The 18890-nt window shown below is 40.6% G+C and overlaps 1 protein-coding gene across 5 annotated transcripts in view; it reads right to left on the reverse strand.

Annotated features, from left to right (window-relative positions):
- The window catches only part of arap2 (ArfGAP with RhoGAP domain, ankyrin repeat and PH domain 2), a 326408-nt gene that overhangs the window by 240530 nt on the left and 66988 nt on the right, over positions 1 to 18890 (reverse strand). For all 5 annotated transcript variants that reach the window (XM_059647100.1, XM_059647094.1, XM_059647098.1 and 2 more), the window contains 2 exons: positions 18205 to 18287; positions 13666 to 14022 (listed from right to left, as the gene is read on the reverse strand). In XM_059647100.1, coding sequence (XP_059503083.1) covers positions 13666 to 14022; positions 18205 to 18287 — 440 coding nt within the window. The remainder of the gene's footprint in view (positions 1 to 13665; positions 14023 to 18204; positions 18288 to 18890) is intronic.

The following is an 18890-nucleotide window of genomic DNA, read 5'->3' on the forward strand; positions in this document are numbered from 1 at the left end:
GGGGGGGGGCGCGGGGTGGTGGTTGCGGTCCTTGAAGAACGTGGACATCTGGGATGTGCAGGAGTGGAATGCCTCATCCTGGAAGCAGATGCGATGGAGGTGAAGGAATTGGGGATATGGAACAGTCCCTCTTCCACACCTACACAGGCCCCAAACCCCACCTCTTCCTCCGTTAAATTGATAGCTGTATCAGCGCCGCCTCTTGCTCCCAAGAGGAACTCAAGCAGTTCACCCACTTCACAAACACCTTCCAACCCAACCTCTAGTTCACCTGGGCCATCTCCAATACATCCCTCACCTTCCTGGACCTCTCGGTCTCCATCTCAGGCAACCAGCTTGTGACTGATGCCCATTTCAAACCCACCGACTTGCACAGCTACCTAGAATACACCTCCTCCCACCCACCCTCCTGCAAAAATTCCATCCCCTCTTCCCAATTCCTCCGTCTCCGCCCCCAGGATCAGGCATTCCACTCCCGCACATCCCAGATGTCCACGTTCTTCAAGGACCGCAACTCCCCCCCCCCCCCCCCCCCCCCCCCCCCCACCCCGCAGTGGTCGAGAAAGCCCTTGACCGCATCTCCCACATTTCCCGCAACACATCCCTCACACCCCGCCCCCGCAACAACCACACCCAGAGGATTCCCATCGTTCTCACACACCACCTCACCAACCTCCAGATACAACGCATCATCCTCCGACACTTCCGCCATCTACAATCCGACCCCACCACCTAAGACATTTTTCCATCCCCACGCTTGTCTGCCTTCCGGACAGACCACTCTCTCCATGACTCCCTTGTCCGCTCCACACTCCCCTCCAACCCCACCACACCCGGCACCTTCCCCTGCAACCACAGGAATTGCTACACTTGCCCCCACACCTCCTCCCTCACACCCATCCCAGGCCCCAAGATGACTTTCCATATTCAGCAGGTGTTCACCTGCACATCTGCCAATGTGGTATACTGTATCCACTGTACCCGGTGTGGCTTCCTCTACATTGGGGAAACCAAGCGGAGGCTTAGGGACCGCTTTGCAGAACACCTCCGCTCGGTTCGCAATAAACAACTGCACCTCCCAGTCGCGAGCCATTTCCACTCCCCCTCCCATTCCTTAGACGACATGTCCATCATGGGCCTCTTGCAGTGCCACAATGATGCCATCCGAAGGTTGCAGGAACAGCAACTCATATTCTGCTTGGGAACCCTGCAGCCCATTGATACCAATGTGGATTTCACAAGCTTCAAAGTCTCCCCTTCCCCCACTGCATCCCAAAATCAGCCCAGCTGGTCCACTCCCCCCACTGCATCACAAAACCAGCCCAGCTTGTCCCTGCCTCCCTAACTTTCTCTCACCTGTCCCCTCCTCCCACCTCAAGCTACACCTCCATTTCCTACCTACTACCCTCATCCCACCTCCTTGACCTGTCTGTCCTCCCTGGACTGACCTATCCCCTCCCTACATCCCCACCTATACTCTCCTCTCCACCTATCTTCTTTTCTCTCCATCTTCAGTCTGCCTTCCGCTCTCTCCCTATTTATTCCAGTTCCCTCTCCCCATCCCCCTCTCTGATGAAGGGTCTTGGCCCAAAACATCAGCTTTTGTGCTCCTGAGATGCTGCTTGGCCTGCTGTGTTCATCCAGCTTCACACTTTGTTATCTCAGTGCAGAGAGGTTGCTTTTTCTTTTGGGTCAATCTAAATCACAAGGCATAATCTCATAACAAGGAATCAAGTACTTAAGAGAGCGTTTAGGGGTATTTCATTCTCTCAGAAGGCAGTCATTCTGTGGAATTCTTCACTGTCGAGGATCATCAAGGTTGGGTCCCTAACTATATCCATGGCATAGACACATTTTTTAAAAATTAGTTGAGGAATCAAGGGCTGTGGGAATAAAGAAGGGAACTGGTTTTGAGAATTGTCAGATCACCCATGATCTTATCAAATAGTGGAGCAGAATAGATGAGCTGAATGGATTTATGATCTTTAAAATCCTGAACTTGCCTTGAACCCATGCTGAGTGATACCTGCCCTCATGGGTGTTCAGAAGCAATTTGAATAAATGACATTTTCAATTTGTTGAAATATACACTGGGAGAACTGACATTTAACAACGGTGAAAGCAATTTCTTGAATAATGAGGTGCCAATAATACACTTGATAGTGCAGGATTACTTTAGATCACTGTGGTTACTGCTGCTAAATATAAACCGCATTCCATATTGTCTCATTAAGAATTAGGGGCCTGGAAGAGAATGTATTTAAAAATGTGACAGACACCAGGAACAGAATGCACAAAGTCAACAAAACGTGTGACTAAATGGACTCATCAAAAAATAAGCTACAAAGTTGCCAGAAAATAATCCCTGAAGTTATTGACCATTTAATTGTGCATTAAAAATCCATGTAATAGGAACATGCACATCTGAATCCACAGTGGTCCATACGTGTGTACCAAGTTCATTTTGATTACCTTTCTGTTTTCAATAGTAAAATTAAGCCAATTTATGAAATACAATTGTTTTTTCTAACATAAAATCACGATATTTGAGCAAACTATTGTGCATTGCACACACAGACCTGCTCATAAAACACATTTTTGCACATAGGCCCGAAACGTCAGCTTTTGTGCTCATCAGATGCTGCTTGGCCTGCTGTGTTCATCCAGCTTCACACTTTGTTATCCAAGTGCTATCCAATCCTTTTTTCAGGTTTCAACCTGAAACACACCCTGGTCTGCTTTGATAGATTTAACATTGAAATCCTCGAAAGATGCATCAATAAAATACAGCAATGACAACTGACCTTTTTATAGTCTGTTGTTGTGCTTTAATTTCTCATACTATCAATTATCTTAGAATCATCAAGACGGTAAGAGATTGCAGAACTCTGATGCAGCAGGATCTGGGTGTGTCAGCAGATACATCATAAAGGTTTAGCATGCAGGTATAGAAAGAAATTTTAAAAGTCAATAGAATGCTCTTGCTTATTGCAAAGGGAAATTGAACGTACAAGTTAGTAGCTTCTGCTTCTGTCAAACAGTGAATGGGTGAATACTCATTGAGAGTATTGGTCTCCTTATTTAAAAAAGGGTTTAAACGTATTTGAAGGTGTTTGCAGAAAGTTGATGAGACAAATATCAGAAATGAAAGAGTTATAAGGTATGTTTTAACCTTTTATTCACAGGAGTTTAGAAGAGCAGTAATGTGGAATCGGTGGTTATGTGGTGTAATAAGATCAGCTGGTTCAAGGCTCTGAGTAACCTACTCCTCCTCCTAATTTATATGTTTAAGTGCTGGGAATTAAGATGGCCACACAATGTATACTGGAAGTTAAAAAATATCATAATTGTCCAATTACCTTATGTTACACAATAGAAAAATAATTTGGAAAACAACTTGTTTCTTATCAATCGAGCTGAACAAGTACAATATCTGTCCATGGAACATTTCTCAGAATAGATGTGATGTAACATGTTGTGAGACAGGACCTCCACATGTGGAACATAGGTTTGAAAGTAGCCAGCCTGATAAAATAAAATCCCTCTTCATTCACTGATGAGCTTTTGTAAAATGCATTACATTTTGAGTGGACCAAAACCACAAAAAAATGTCCATGTTTCTACGTAAATGTACAATGTCACTGTGAAGCTTTAAGACGACTGCATTAGAAGTGAAATGTATGTTAGTACAGCCTCCATGGATGAAGCTATTAGTGATACAAAACAGTCGATAATATGTTTAAACAAATACATATCCATCTAAACCGGTGTCAAGTATGGCACTGATATTGCAGGGCCCAAGGTACAGAAGGTCTTCCATTTCCCACAAAAATCATTTAATGAATAGCTGTGCTCTGAATTGTAGAAAACTGAATCAATGTAATTCAGCAGCTACAAACTTATCTTCAAGAAGCGTATCAACTATTCTCACCAACAAACAGACAAAGCTCTTTCTAAACCTATTATACGAGTACAGTCTGAACCAAATTTCATAAATTATCAAAACATTACGTTGCATGGAGGAGTATGTAACAAAACAAGGAGGTTCTAATGTTATGTCATTCAATAATGCAATCTTAGTAGTTGCATGCACTGAAATAACATTGTTTCCAGACATTTCGGACTGAAAATCATTGAGACTTTTCAAACAAACTAAAATGGTTAGATTGCAAAACAAAACGTACTAGTTTATCTTGAACCAATTAAATCTCTGCCCTGGTGAAAAATTACAAAAAGACTATTGCGTCAAGGTTTCTCAATCAGTTGTGATAGATGTGTAGTTTCAACAGAACAGAAAACAAGCAACATTTAATGTTTATGGCTTTAAAAGCCTCATGCGCTTTAATTATCAGCCACAGAAGACTTCAGATTTGTAAATTATTTACTCATTATTGAAGCTTTCTCTCAAAAAAATCCTGCCAAACTTATTTAACAACTTAAGTGTTTTAATATACAACTGTGCAGAGTGCAAGTATTAACTTTTTTTTCATTTTCTAGCTCTCCATATCTTAACATATGAATCTATGTTAGTTACCAATATAAAATTTAGGAATGCCATTGACATTAAAATTTAATGTTTCCCATACTCATTTTCTTTCCATGTTGACGTTTCTGTTGCTGCTTGGGATACAGACCCAATCAATCAATAAATTTAGTTGTAATAAAATGTGAGGCTGGATGAACACAGCAGGCCAAGCAGCATCTCAGGAGCACAAAAGCTGACGTTTCAGGCCTAGACCCTTCACCACAGAGCGGGTCTAGGCCCGAAACGTCAGCTTTTGTGCTCCCGAGATGCTGCTTGGCCTGCTGTGTTCATCCAGCCTCACATTTTATTGTCTTGGATTCTCCAGCATCTGCAGTTCCCATTATCTCTGAATAAATTTAATTATGTTCCTTTATGATTACCCGTATGCGCGTCTTAATGCTGTTATCTCAGTCAAGGCTGATACTGCCCTTATCTAACCTCCACACCCATATACTTCCCGCAGGGGTCATTGGGCACAAAGCAGGCACAGGAAAGGAAACCCATGGACGCAGGAAACACAACGCACGGGCACAGAGCTCAGTTGTAGTTCACCCACTCCTTCCATGTTTGTGTAAGCAACAGTCCAGAGATCAATCCAGCAAAGAATTATTACTTAAAAGATTGAAAACAATGCACACAGAAAATAGAATGTCTGAAGTGGAACTGGTTAACAATAAATTCAGGCTTCGGCAACAATGCTCAATGCAGTCAATAACAACAATTAAATGAGGTGTATTAAATAGACAAGCTTGAACCAAAATAGTAAAGTACTGTCTGTCACTTTATAAAATCATTTTTGGATCTGGACTTCGGGTGAGATTAATGGTGCTCAGGTAACAATGCCTCAGAGCTATTTTCTTCACACACAGTCTTCTGCTCTTCATCACATTAATGATGCAGCTCTGCTCTTCAGTGCCTTTTCTCAGAAATCACATTACCGGAGAGGTGGAAATATTAGGCAATTTATCATGTTCACACCACTGCAGCCATATTTAAAGTCCAGCTGCATACCACTAGAAATGTTGCAAGCCAGGAATTGGCCCTTACACTGCCATCTTCATGCATCAATAGTCAGCACGCAGCCCATAGAAAATGAAAGCTCACTCCCTGCTCATGGACAGGACTTGGAGGTGTTGCTAGGAGGTCATAGAGGTCATATACAGAGGATCAGCTGATTGCCAAAGGACACTAAGCCACCAAATAGCCAGGGTGAACACAAATGTCAGCCTGGTATAATACTGTGCTTAAATTTAACAGGACTCCCAGCAGTATAAGGAGGTGCTCAATAATCTTCCACAAACTGTCCCATCAAGTGCCACCATTACTCCTCTGCTACTGCACACTCACAGGGCCACCACTCACATTAATTATGTCAGAGCACACAAACATATCTCAGCAAGGCTCTTGGGCGATGGCTTTCAATATTTCATGCATCATGTAAAAACAGTTCTCACTCACCTCATCCTCCCAATCCACCAAATCTTCATGTTCTCTGCACCTCCTAGACACTTACCAGGGGGCATCTTTCCACCTCTCCTGCTTCTGCATCAGCACGAACTCCTCTTCCATCCACTTCCCTCACACTCAAACTCGTCTCTTATTCCACTGGAGGAAAAGCTAGCCAAGCCCTCACCCACTTGACTGAGCTACCGACAATCCAAAGACTGTTTCCACTCAAGCTTCAGTATTGACCGTGGTCCAACTCCCAAATTTCAAAGGCACAGATGCCCACTGATTGGCCATGGCCAAATCCCTAGACTGGAATAGTGCCAGCCCATAAACTGACTGCGGTATTGCCTCCTGACTAACTGTAGACACTCTTCACCCCACCTTGGGCTGCCCTGTTTTCACTTTCACACGTGGTTATTTTCACAAAACACATAGCGTGTGATTACAGTACAAACCGCTCGCATGTATTGTGGGTCTGATGCTGAAATACAGTGACAAATAGACCAGGTGTGATAGATTGACTATTCAAAGCTCCTCACCATCACAAGCTGCCTGCCATTCCTTCTGCACAAAAATAAACATAAGTTTCAGTGGCTGGCAACTTGTGATTGAGTAATGACGATCCTGTTTACTAAGAAAGCTTCATGAGCCATGCATAGTCAGTCCTGACGCTGGTGAATCTGTACTAAGTAATATGAAGTAGATGGAGGCCAGAAATCTCCAAGCAAGTGGTAATCTGAGCAAGCGCTAAGAACGATGAGAAACACAATGTACGTGCCATTCGGGGTGCAAATGCATCTTGTGTAGGTGGGTGAGGTAAGTGTGTGTCCCTGCAATGTAAGTTGCCTGGAAGAAGCATGAGCAAATCACAGTGACCCTGAGCATTTCACTGTATTTGCCCACATTTCTCACCATTAATGGTGACACACCAGGGAGAGAAAATTTGAGTCCATTATTTCAGTGAGCCTGGGACAAAGCTATCAAACAAGTTCCCCAAGTGGATTATAGAGCAGCTGATGCTGATTCATTGAGTACAGTGCATTGCTGAAGATGCATTCAGACGCAAAGGCAAATCCATCTATGTGGATGCTAAAATTACATAAGCACTTAAACATCAATAAATGAGGAATGTCAGCTATCTCGATGAGTAATTAATGTCTATCTACCTCCAAAGCAGATTAATTGTTGATTCACCTCATTGCTCCTACAGGAATCTGTTTGTGTAGAATATAGCTGCTGTTTTCTTAAAGGAATCACAGAAGTATTTGGTGTAGAAGGAAACCATTCAGGCCATCATGCCTGTAATGATGCATTTAATAAGCATCATTACGTAGTGCCAATCTCCTGCTTTTCCACTCATACACTTGTACAATATTATTGTACCAACAAGTGACTGCATTTCTGGTGTAAAATAAAATCTTTCGACATTTCAGAATTGATCATCGACACTAAGTAGTAAAATACTCTACATGATATTCAAAATGCTTACAATGCCTTCTGGCCTCAAAATTAGTTAACTTCAAACTTTATTTTTGACATATCTTAATCATTCAAAAGTTTAAACACATGATTACTGTCGTCCCCGTACCCAGGAAAACACACACAGTGTGCCTTAATGACTAACGCCCAGATCTGACCTCAATAATCCTGGAGTGCTTCAACAGGCTGGTCATGGTCCAAATCAACTCCAGTCTACCTACCTGCCTCGATCCCCTACAATTTGACTACCAACATAAGGCCACAGAGGACCTAGCCCTACACTCATCCCTGGAACACGTAGACAACAAAGATACCCACGTCAGGCTCCTGCTTGTTGACTACAGCTCCGCCTTCAGCAGCATTAACACCTCTCGACTGATCTCAAAACTGCATGACCTTGGTCTCGCCAAGGTGAAACTGGATCCTCAGCTTTCTGACCCACAGCTTGCAATCAGTGAGGATAAGTAACTGCACCCCCTCTACAATTGCAGCCTATGGGTCAGAAAGCTGATGCAAAGAAAACAATCTCTCAACTTCAGCAAAACTAAAGAGCTGATCATTGACTTTAGAAAGAAGGGAGGAGAACACACCCCCATCTACATCAATAGAACCGAGGTTGAGAAAGTGAAGAGTATCAAGTTCCTTGGAGTGATGATAACCAACGACCTGTCCTGAACTTCCCAAGTAAAGGCAACAGCCAAGAAGACACAACAACACTTCTTCCTTCAGGTGGCTCAGGAAGTTTGGCATGTCCATAAGGGCCCTCGCCAACTTTCATAGATGCACCATTGAAAGCATAATGCCCAGGTAAATAATGGCCTGGTATGGCAACTGCTCTGCCCAGAACCATAGGAAACTGCGGAAGGTGGTGTGCTCAGCCCAGGCCATCATGGGAGCCAACTTTCCATCCGGCAGAAAATACAGAAGCCTGAACATACGCACAAGCAGCTTCACGCGCAGCTTCTTTCCAGCCGTAATCAGACTTTTGAATGGACTTTAGTCTCAAGAAATGTAACCTGAAATGTAACCTGCAATGTAACCTGTATGTCACTAAGTTTTTTTGATCTGTACATCCTTTGTTTGCTATGATCTGCCTGTACTGCTCAAAAGCAAAGCTTTTCACTGTATTTTTGGTACACATTGCAATAAATCAATCACATCATTGTACTTCAACTCAATCATTTAGGTACTTATCATCTTACTCTGCCTCCTTATAGATGCATCGAGAAGCAGGATATTGTAACTGGTTGTTGGCTCTGGTAATGACACTGGCTTTAAGCAAGTGGGAAAATATCTGGCTAGAACTTTCTTTTCTATGATTATAACTTCCTGTGGATACATCAGAGGAGAGAATCTGCGGTGGGACAGAAATTTTACCCACACCAAGACCTGACGCCTTCCTCTCACCCCAGGCCAGGATCTTGGGAATGGGAGCATGATTTAAGCAGCGAGCCACTCCATGCTGATTTACTAATGGAAGTTGATTACTCTGAAATGGTTTGCTGGTAGGGAGACTGTTTCTTGACACAACAGCAAATCCTAAAATCAGTAAGTTCAGGTTTTGGAATACCAATAGAGTACTTTGCACAGGTGACCGAAGTCTTCTCAGCACTGGGGGATGAAATATTGGGAACCTCAGCGCATTTTATCATCCTGCTAGTCCCTTTGTGTTTCTGCAATGTCTGTTCCACCAGAGTGGCTAAGACAGCTATCTCCTGTCACAAATCCCACCCTCACCTGCATTATTATGGCGATGCAAGTACAGCTTAAAGCTGCTCTGTTGGACTCCCTTCTAAATTTTTTTTTAAATAGGCGATTTGCTTCATTTTATATGAACGACTCAGTATATTTCCAAATCATTTCAATTAACATTTACATACATCGAAAGTGAGAGGAAAAACGAATAAAGACTAAGTGCAGTGAAATGGAGAAAGGAATAACTCACTCCCCATTTGGATAGCATTGACTCTGGCAGTCATCCCTACATCTTATGTCAGTCCCAGGCTCCTGCTTCTGAATCATTTAGAAACAAATGAGAGTCAAGGATTATGAGGTACAGATGGGAAATGAAATTAACACAAAGACCATATCAGCTGTGTATTGAATGATGGACTCAAAAAGGACCAACAGCCTTTCCTCTAGCTCCCAAGGTCCATGTTCATGAGGTTTCTGCAATCAATTCCCACTCCAGGGCTTGAAAACAGAAATCAACGCTGACACTGAAATGCAGTGGTGAGTGAGCATAAAACTGCAGACAAGTACCACCTTTCAGGGGAGACATCTGTCTCCTTAGCAGTAGTATAAGATCCTAAGATATCATTTTGAAGAAAAGGGAGTTAACCCACTCATCCCCACCCAACAACCATATCATGGTCAATATTTACTCAAGTAACGTAACAAGAATAGACTACCTTGTTGTTATTACAATTTTTTGGGTGTTTCCTCAAGTACAAATTGACAGTGGCATTTTCCACTGTCAATTGTGCCGAGATTTCAGAATGCACTTCAATAGCTGTAAAGCACCTAATGGTCATGAAGTGTGCCCCAATAAATACTGCTATTCTTCCTTCACCATAGCTTCTTCTTCCCTGAATTTCAATTTCCCCATATTGACATTCCCCACTATTGTTTACAATACCCTCTATGTAAATTTTTCATTGCAGCTTGCTGCAAATGACAGCACTTCTTTTCCAGGACAAAGTGCTGGATTCCCACCAGCTGTGATTACGAAATAGCAGTGGAAGCAGGAGTGGAGAACAGCATATTTAAAATGGATAATCTATTAGTTGTGTCTAAGAATACACGTGAAAATTAGACAAAAGTGCAATTCGAACCCTCCCCTGAATGACAGCTCTTCTTAAGATAATGTTTGACCTCAATGCCTTATCTTTCGCAGGATATGATGTTGCTCATTTCTCTCTCACTAACTGGCAGCTGAACAGTGTTATTTAAATAATTTTATTGCAAATATCTATATTTTCATAGCATTCAATGTCTAGTTTTTCAGTGTCTAACTACTGTACCAATGTTGAAAATTACTTAATCACAAAGCAGCTGAGCATACATTTGGAAAATTACGAGCTTGTCAAACAAATTATATGGAATATATAGGCCAGAAGCCAGCCAGCTATGCCAGTTTATATGCTCACGATTGCGTGGCCAAATTCAGCTCTAACTCAGTTTACAAACTTGCTGATCACACCACCGTAGTGAACAAAGAACAAAGAAAATTACAGCACAGGAACAGGCCCTTCAGCCCTCCAAGCCTGCGCCGATCGAGATCCTCCGTCTAGCCTGTCATCTATTTTCTAAGTGTTTGTGTCCATTTGCTCCCTGCCCATCCATGCACCTGTCCAAATACATCTTAAAAGACGCTAATGTGTCTGCGTCTACGACCTCCGCTGGCAACGTGTTCCAGGCACCCACCACCCTCTGTGTAAAGAACTTTCCACGCATATCTCCCTTCAACTTTCCTCGTCTCACTTTGAACTCATGACCCCGAGTAATTGAGTCCCCCACTCTGGGAAAAAGCTTCTGGTTATCCACCCTGTCTATACCCCTCATGATTTTGTAGACCTCCATCAGGTCCCTACTCAATCTCCATCTTTCTAATGAAAATAATCCTAATCTACTCAACCTCGCTTCATAGCTAGCACCCTCCATACCAGGCAGCATCCTGGTGAACCTCCTCTGCACCCTTTTGTTAATGTGGCGACCAGAACTGTACATGGTACTCTAAATGTGGCCGAACCAAAGTCTTATATGACTGTAACATGAGTGGGTAGTGGGTTGGATCTCAAACAATGATGAGACAGAGTACAGGAAAGAGATAAACATCTGAGTGGCATGGTGTGAAGACATTAATTTCTGCCTCAATGTCAGCAAAATAAAAGGTGTTGGTCATCGACTTCAGGAAGCGGAGTGGATGACATGCCCCTTGTGTGTATCAATAGTGCTAAGCTGAAGATGGTTGAGAGGACTAAATATGACCAACAATCTGTTGTGGTCCATCCATGTCGACGCTACAGTCAAGAAAGCACACCAATGCCTCTACTTCCTCAAAAGCGTAAAAAAATTCAGCATGTTCATAATGACGCTTACGAATTTTCATAGGTGCACCATTAAAAAAATCCTATCCGGATGCATCAAAGCTGGATATGGCCTTTGCTCTGCCAAAGGCTGCAAATAATTACAGAATTGCAAATGGAGCACAATCCATCACAAAAACCATTCCTCCTTCCTTTGGTTCCGTCTATACTTCCTGCCGTCTCAGGAAAACAGCCAACATAGTCAATGACCCCTCCCACCCCAATTATACCATTTTCCGTAAGGGAGAAGATACAAAAGGTTGAAAACATATAGCAAAAGAACAGCATCTACCCCACTGTTATCAGACTTATGAATGAACCTCTCATATATTAGTGTTGACTGCTCTCTGCACTTTCTTCGTGGCTGTAATATGATATTCTGCATTCTATTCTATTACTCTGATGTACTTATGGAAGATATGTCTTGGCTGGATAGCACGCAAAATAACTGTACTTTTCACTATATCTTGGTACATGTGACAATAATAAATCAAATCAAAACAAATCAAAATCAGTCTGGGAATTTTCACTCTTAAAATTTTTGTAGTTTCGTTTATATTCCATACCGGATTATTTGATGGCTGTTTCATATCCTTGTCCTCAAGTGGGAAGGCACATTGTACAAAATCTAGATGTCCAGGACCATGATGAGATTACCCACAGCAAATAAATGAGACAGCCAGCTTGTGCATGGTTTCCCGATAGTCATTGGCTTAGAGATACAGTACTATATTTTTTCATTCTTTTTACTTTTTCCAGTTCCTCTATACCAATTGTATTAGTGATAAGATGGATACAAATGTCCAATTGTGCTATATTTAATGGGCATTGTAAGTGTAACATAAATTGTCTGTTTTTTAAAATGGTCTTTTTCTCTAGAATTTAAATGGTGTGCTTGGTTTGTTCTTTTATTATCCTAAAAACAATTGCTGGTTTAAAGTTTGAGGAGATTTGAAGCTTGGGTTGTGGATGAAGTTGTAGACATGCTCACCGAGGTGACATCATCAGTGTGCTCCTGGTGAAGTGCTGGCGTTCTGTCCTGCCTGTTATTTAAATGCCTTGGTTTGCTGGGTTAGTAGGTATTACTTCTGATTCTGTTTTTCGGTGATTTATTGATGGAGTTCCGGCTGGAATATCAGGCCTCCAGGAATTCCCTGGCACGTCTCTGTCTGGCTTGTGCAATTATGGATGTGTTGGCCCAGTCGAGTTCATGACCCTCGTTGTCAATGTGTAGGGAGACCAGTGAGAATTTGTCATGTCTCTTGGTGGCTAGCTGGCGTTCATGTATCTGAGACCAATTCTCACTTGGGTCAGTGCACATGGACAAAGAAGGACATTAATTCGACTGGGACAACACATCCATGCTCGCAAAAGCCAAACAGAGACACGCCAGGGAATTCCTGGAGGCATGGTATTTCAACCGGAACTCCATCAACAAACACATGGAATTAGACCGTGTGTACAAACTACTGAGAAACAGAACTGGAAGCAACACCTACCACCCAGCAAACCAAGGCATATAAATAACAAGCAGGACAGAACACTGCTTCACTGGAGGGGCACTGACGATATTGCCTAGCAGGGTGACAAAACGTTCGCAACAAACCCATCAGTTTGGGAAGCAAGTCTACAATCTCACTGATTACTGGCTTTCGTGATTTACAAATTTGTACTCCCAAATACTTTTAGTTCTCTGCTCTATTTAGATTCTTAATTTCCAAATAACCTGTAATGTCCTTATACTTCCTATCAAGATGTAAAATCTTAGTTATTTAAAATTAATTTTCAAATTACTCACCCATTCTGTGAAGTTAACAGTACTGCATTATATCTCCTGCACTTTCCCAAGTACTGACCACCTACTCTTCTCTAATTTGGTGTCATCAGCAAATTTAGAAACTGTCTTTTGATATTAAATCCTAAACTGTATCATAACCAGCTTTTTATTAAGAAGTATTAAATACAATTTCTCATTCTTGAGAAGTGCACAGAACCACAACAAATGAGCGACCATCAAAACTGAATGTTTGGTATTAATGCTGAAAGTAAAGTGGGAAGGAATACAAATTAATCAATTAACTTTTAAAACCAAAAAGTACATAGATGGATCTTGAATGTGCCTACCCTTGCGGTGAGAGTTTATCCAGCCAACCTTCCTTTGTCTTCTTTGCCGCACCATAGAAGCAAGCATATGGTGATATTGAATCATGCTCATTATCTCCTGCGTCATAGGTAGGTTCTTCTGTGCCATCCGACAGAAGTGAGCAATCCTCTGTACATAAAAAACTCTGCTTAGATGGTGCTTGAAGTTTGCAATAGTCTTTGGACACTGCCTGAACCATTGACCTCTGCTTGCAAATGCTGTCACTGGCTGTAGAATATTCCATAACAGGCTCTTCATCTGCTGTATGATGATTTTTGTGTGATAATATCTGCTCAAAATTGTTGTTATTGTTGCACAATTTTGCACCATGGTGGATCCTGTAAATTAGTTAAAACTGTGTTATTTACATCTCAAATGAGAATGAAGACATTTATATCATTATCCTTTTTATAAAGTAATCTACTACTCTTCCATTAAGAAGCAATAAAATATTCAGGCTCAGCACTCTTGTCACTGGATCGAAAGGTTTTGGCCTCTGATGCCCCTGCTGCATTTTAGCACAACAATCTCTGTTAAACTCTCTGTGCATTACCATTGAGAGCTGCACTGTCAGAGGTGTCATCTTCTGTTAAGCTATAAACTCCCCATCGTCCCTTTCAGATAAATGTCCCATTGTACATGCAGGTAAAAAAACGTGCGGCAATTGGTTAATATTTAACCGTCAGTCAACATTATAAAAGTAGATTATCTTGGCATAATCACATGCCTTTTTTTGTGCAAGCTTGCTGCGTGCGGAATAGTTGCCACCATTCATATATTTCAAAACAACTGCACTTAGAAGTTATTTCACTGGCTGTAAAACACCTTGGGACATCCAACTGCATGGAAATTCTGCTTAAATGCAAGTCTTTCTTTACATTTGGAGTTTAGGCAAGCAATCCACAATTGAAACAATGTTTTCAGACATTAACTAAGCCACTGTGTACTTCCAGTAATTTGTACTTCATTTCAAACTATTTTTATCCAACATTACTGAGAGGCAAAGGACTATTTTACTCACTCTTATTTCCTCATTCTATACTTTTCACTCATGAGCAGCAGCATCCATTTAATACTGGACTCAACCCATCTTTCTTAAAGACATTCCTACAGTAAATGTAACTAAATACATCTCTGAACTAGAATTTAAGTTGTTTTTGGACAGTACCTACTTGCATAAAACAAAATGGATTCTAAAATCAATAAGTTCTACGTAGAAATGGATGACGTGATTGGAGACAAATTTACTTGCCTACATGCTTCATTCCAATCCAAGCAAATTGTCTAACAGGATTTCAATGATTTGGTTCCAAGCAGCAATAAAATCATTTACATTGAAATTAAAAGACAGAATGAGGTCTTTCTAAATAACCAAGGGATTAGCCTTTCTACTGCTTGCAAACAAAATGTCTAGCCATGAAAGTCTGCCAAGCTCCTTTATCTTCCACTTCTTCAGCTGCCTGCCCAATGTGTCATTGAAAAGTAAACATGAGTTTCAGTTTCACTCAGTAAGTCTATTACTATCTTACAATGCCTCACAACCCTTTATGTAAAAAAACCTTCTAAATTTCATCCATTTGGTATTTTAAAAAGTCCCTCATCTTGAACATCTCAATCAATGGCTGAATGCTGAATGAATAAGAACACTTTCAGTACAGATTCCTATAAGACATTGCTACTGGCATCCAGCTTCTTTGACATCCCCTAGCTGCCATCTATAATAATTACATTGAGGGCCTTCCTCTAGGTTTAGTTTATTGACAAGAAAATCAAAGGTATAGGGTATAGACAGGAATGTGGAGTTGAATTAGATCAGTGTGATCTTATTGAATGGTGAAGCAGCTTTGAAGGGCTGAATCACCTACTCAAGCTCCTAATTTGTTTGTGTATGAATAGGATGTGGGCAAACTTCAACTTAGGCGAATTGGAAAGAATAGTGTGTTGTTGTACTGCATATTCTGTGAACACACATTGGCAAGGACTAAAATTGAATCAGTGCATGATCTTACACCCACATAGTACAGTGAACATGCAACACATCAAAAATAGCACTTATACAAAAGCCTCTCGGCGACCAAGATTCCTGTCTCTACCACCAAATGAAGTTTCATTTTACAAAAAGTTTGCATTATATAGGTTATGGTTTCGATTCAGGGAAAATGGGCCGTCTGAATTCCATTTTAACAAGTTCATTCACCAAGATGAAGCAATCATAAAGAAACACAGTAGGTCTGGCAGGATCTGTGGAAAGAGAAACAAATAAACTTCGGAAGAGTCATATTCAGGTGTTAACTCCATTTTTCACTCCAAAGACTCTGCCAGGCCTGCTGAGTTTCTCTCCTCCTTGTTTTGTTTTAAGATATCTAGCATCTGCAGTATGTTCTTTAATTTTATTTAACATACAGTTTTTCTGGAAAGACTGACCAGAGGTACTTAAATTAAGAGAGGAGACGCTCTGCTGGGCAATTTTATAGGATAAACAAATAAACCATTCAAAGGTAAAACTTTAAAACTGCTTTCAAATAGCTTTGTACTATAAACAAGATAAAAACAAGGCTAAAGGCCACTTAACACTTCCATGGATAGGAGGATATTTTTAAAATGCTGAAGTTTGTCTAGTAATTGTGGGTTCAATGTCATCTCTATTATGCAAGAACTGAATTATTATTCATCTTACATTGATTGTACTCCTTCTGTTGATGTCACACAGTCTGTGGGTGGTAACTGGGAGATTTATTCCAGCTATCAAAAGATGATGTATGTATACCAGTTCCATAAGGTTCTGGAATTATGCCTCGTGCTCATTTACACTCATTGCTACCAGGCACCAAACCTTCTTGATAAGAACTGGAGATACTCTACAGCAGTGTGTCTACTATGGTGCAAATCACCTGATAGGCTAGAGAAAGACAGTGGCAGCTTCTCTCAAACAACCTTTACTCCGTATCGTACACTGCTAAAGATGGCTAAGACCATATCATGCTAGCATTGGCCAACAAGAAAATACCGCAATTTCCCACAAATTTATGGGAGGCAGAGGCAGAGGTGGTGGAGGAGGCCAAAGGGGCAAGTAATTTTTAGGGGACCTGGAGTTCGAGCTGCTGGTCCATCTTCCTTTTCGAATCCCAAACTTTAATATTAAGAATTCCGAAAATTCCATTAGATGCCTCACAGCACCAAGGAACTGACAACGTCACCTCTCCTCTGGGCACAGGAAGGCACCCAGAGAAACTAAAGGCAATCATATAAGTGTCACAAAAGCTTAGCGTTTTATCTACCCTACCAAAACACAGCAAACAGCTAACATGGGGCCTGGAAATGGCAAGGTGCTTGTCAGAGGAATTCTCAGCTCACCAATATTGTTTTGCAACATTTCAAGTTCATGATACTCCAGGACATTCGGGAAATATTGAAAATTAATCGTGAGTGAAAAAAAAGTCAACAACTTAACTCCTTTCCAAACGCGTACTGCAACCAAATCTATTTGTTTACATTTCCACATTGGAACAACCTATCTTAAATAAACTAGGAGTGGAATGAGGGAGGGAAACTAGTCTTAAACACACAATGAAGTACTAAGTAAAAATATATTTGAAATCAGCTTGTAAAATAGCTTCTACTCCGATGTAAAATAACAAAGTGTGGAGCTGGATGAACACAGAGGGCCAAGTAATCTCTCTTCTACTCCAAAGTACATTTTATTGTTTGAACAGAGATCACTGAGGCAAGGAGCAGATACTTAATCCTCCCGAATGGCAGGAACATGCCTGGTTACAGTCAGGAAACTCCTTATAATTCCTGATGAACAGCGTCTACAGTTAATAGCTTCCTGGTTTACATCACAGTGGATAATTGCTATTACAACCTCATTATACCTTCATCTGTTACTGTCCTGGAGTATTTTATATGTACACTTCTTCCTGGGAAGTTCACCCAATTAGTTCCTTAATTAAATGGTGTTTTACTCAGGTAACTGCAAAACTAACAAAAACTAATGAAAGGAAAAAATTGCACAATATCTGAATGTAGAGTCTTTGTAGAGCCAAAAATACATCTATACCCAAAAGAAATTGTAAAAGTTAAATATAATCTGATCTTCCTTCCTGGATGATGTAACTAACCAGACATACAGTTCCCATATTTTCTACTTCTTTCAAATAAATCTTTCAGATGTGAATGGATTGTTTAATATCTTGTTGACATTACAGAGTCACATTCAATGAAAATGTCATCGCTGTATAATTTAACAGATTGTGCTTTGAATTTGTTCAGTCTGTATTAGATGAATATTGAGACCAAATAACTGCACATATATGCAAAATTCACTGTCACTTAATAACAGCCACAAACCAAACTTTGAATATTTCTGAAAATTCAGAAGATCAAAAGCGTTAACATTTAATTGCAAACATAGATGGATAAAGATAAAAGTTATATAAAAAGTTATTTGTGGCAGATTAGTTAAATTTTTAAACATTCCTCATAACAGAATAAGTTCAAATAGTATAAACTGTTAACACCTTAATTCGTTGTTTGTCTCTTGGTCGCTATTCTCTCTTGTTGATGTTTCGACGCCATGTAGAAGATGTCTGTTTAAAATCTCCTGACAAAGATTTTTTAAAAATCCAATGACAGACGTTACATATTTTAACAATTGAAAGAATATAGCATGAATTTTAAATTAATAAATGGTAAATATTTCTAGAAACAGTTAATTAGTCAAACATCTATGGCAGTGTATTTCTCGACTAAATATTCTGGCTTTTTTTACATCAATTTCAGGGCCCCTTCTGCTCCCATCCATTCAATCCACATAAATTACAGATCATCAGTTCTAATTTCTTTATAAGTCTGCAACATCATCACAATAAACCTTAGATACAAGCTGGTAATTATAAAAGTAGGTCTTGAATGGAGGGTAATAACAGTTCATGCAATTAACACAAACAAAGCAAAACTATGATGTGAGGAACCATACTATATTTCTTATTTTGTATAAGCGCTAAAAGACAAGTTGAACTGACTGAACTAAATGTGTTAAATTTTAAACTTCTGTTCCGCATATTTTCTTGGGATGAAATAAATGGCACAATGAGTTGTATCTGGCCTTGTCTTGATCTGCCTTCAAAACCATTTCAGAGGCACACATGGAGACACAGAAAAGTGTAGGAATATCCAGTTCAGATCACATAGTATTGTTGCGACC

The sequence above is a fragment of the Stegostoma tigrinum genome, chromosome 1 (genome assembly GCF_030684315.1).
Source record: "Stegostoma tigrinum isolate sSteTig4 chromosome 1, sSteTig4.hap1, whole genome shotgun sequence".
Lineage (NCBI taxonomy): Eukaryota > Metazoa > Chordata > Chondrichthyes > Orectolobiformes > Stegostomatidae > Stegostoma > Stegostoma tigrinum.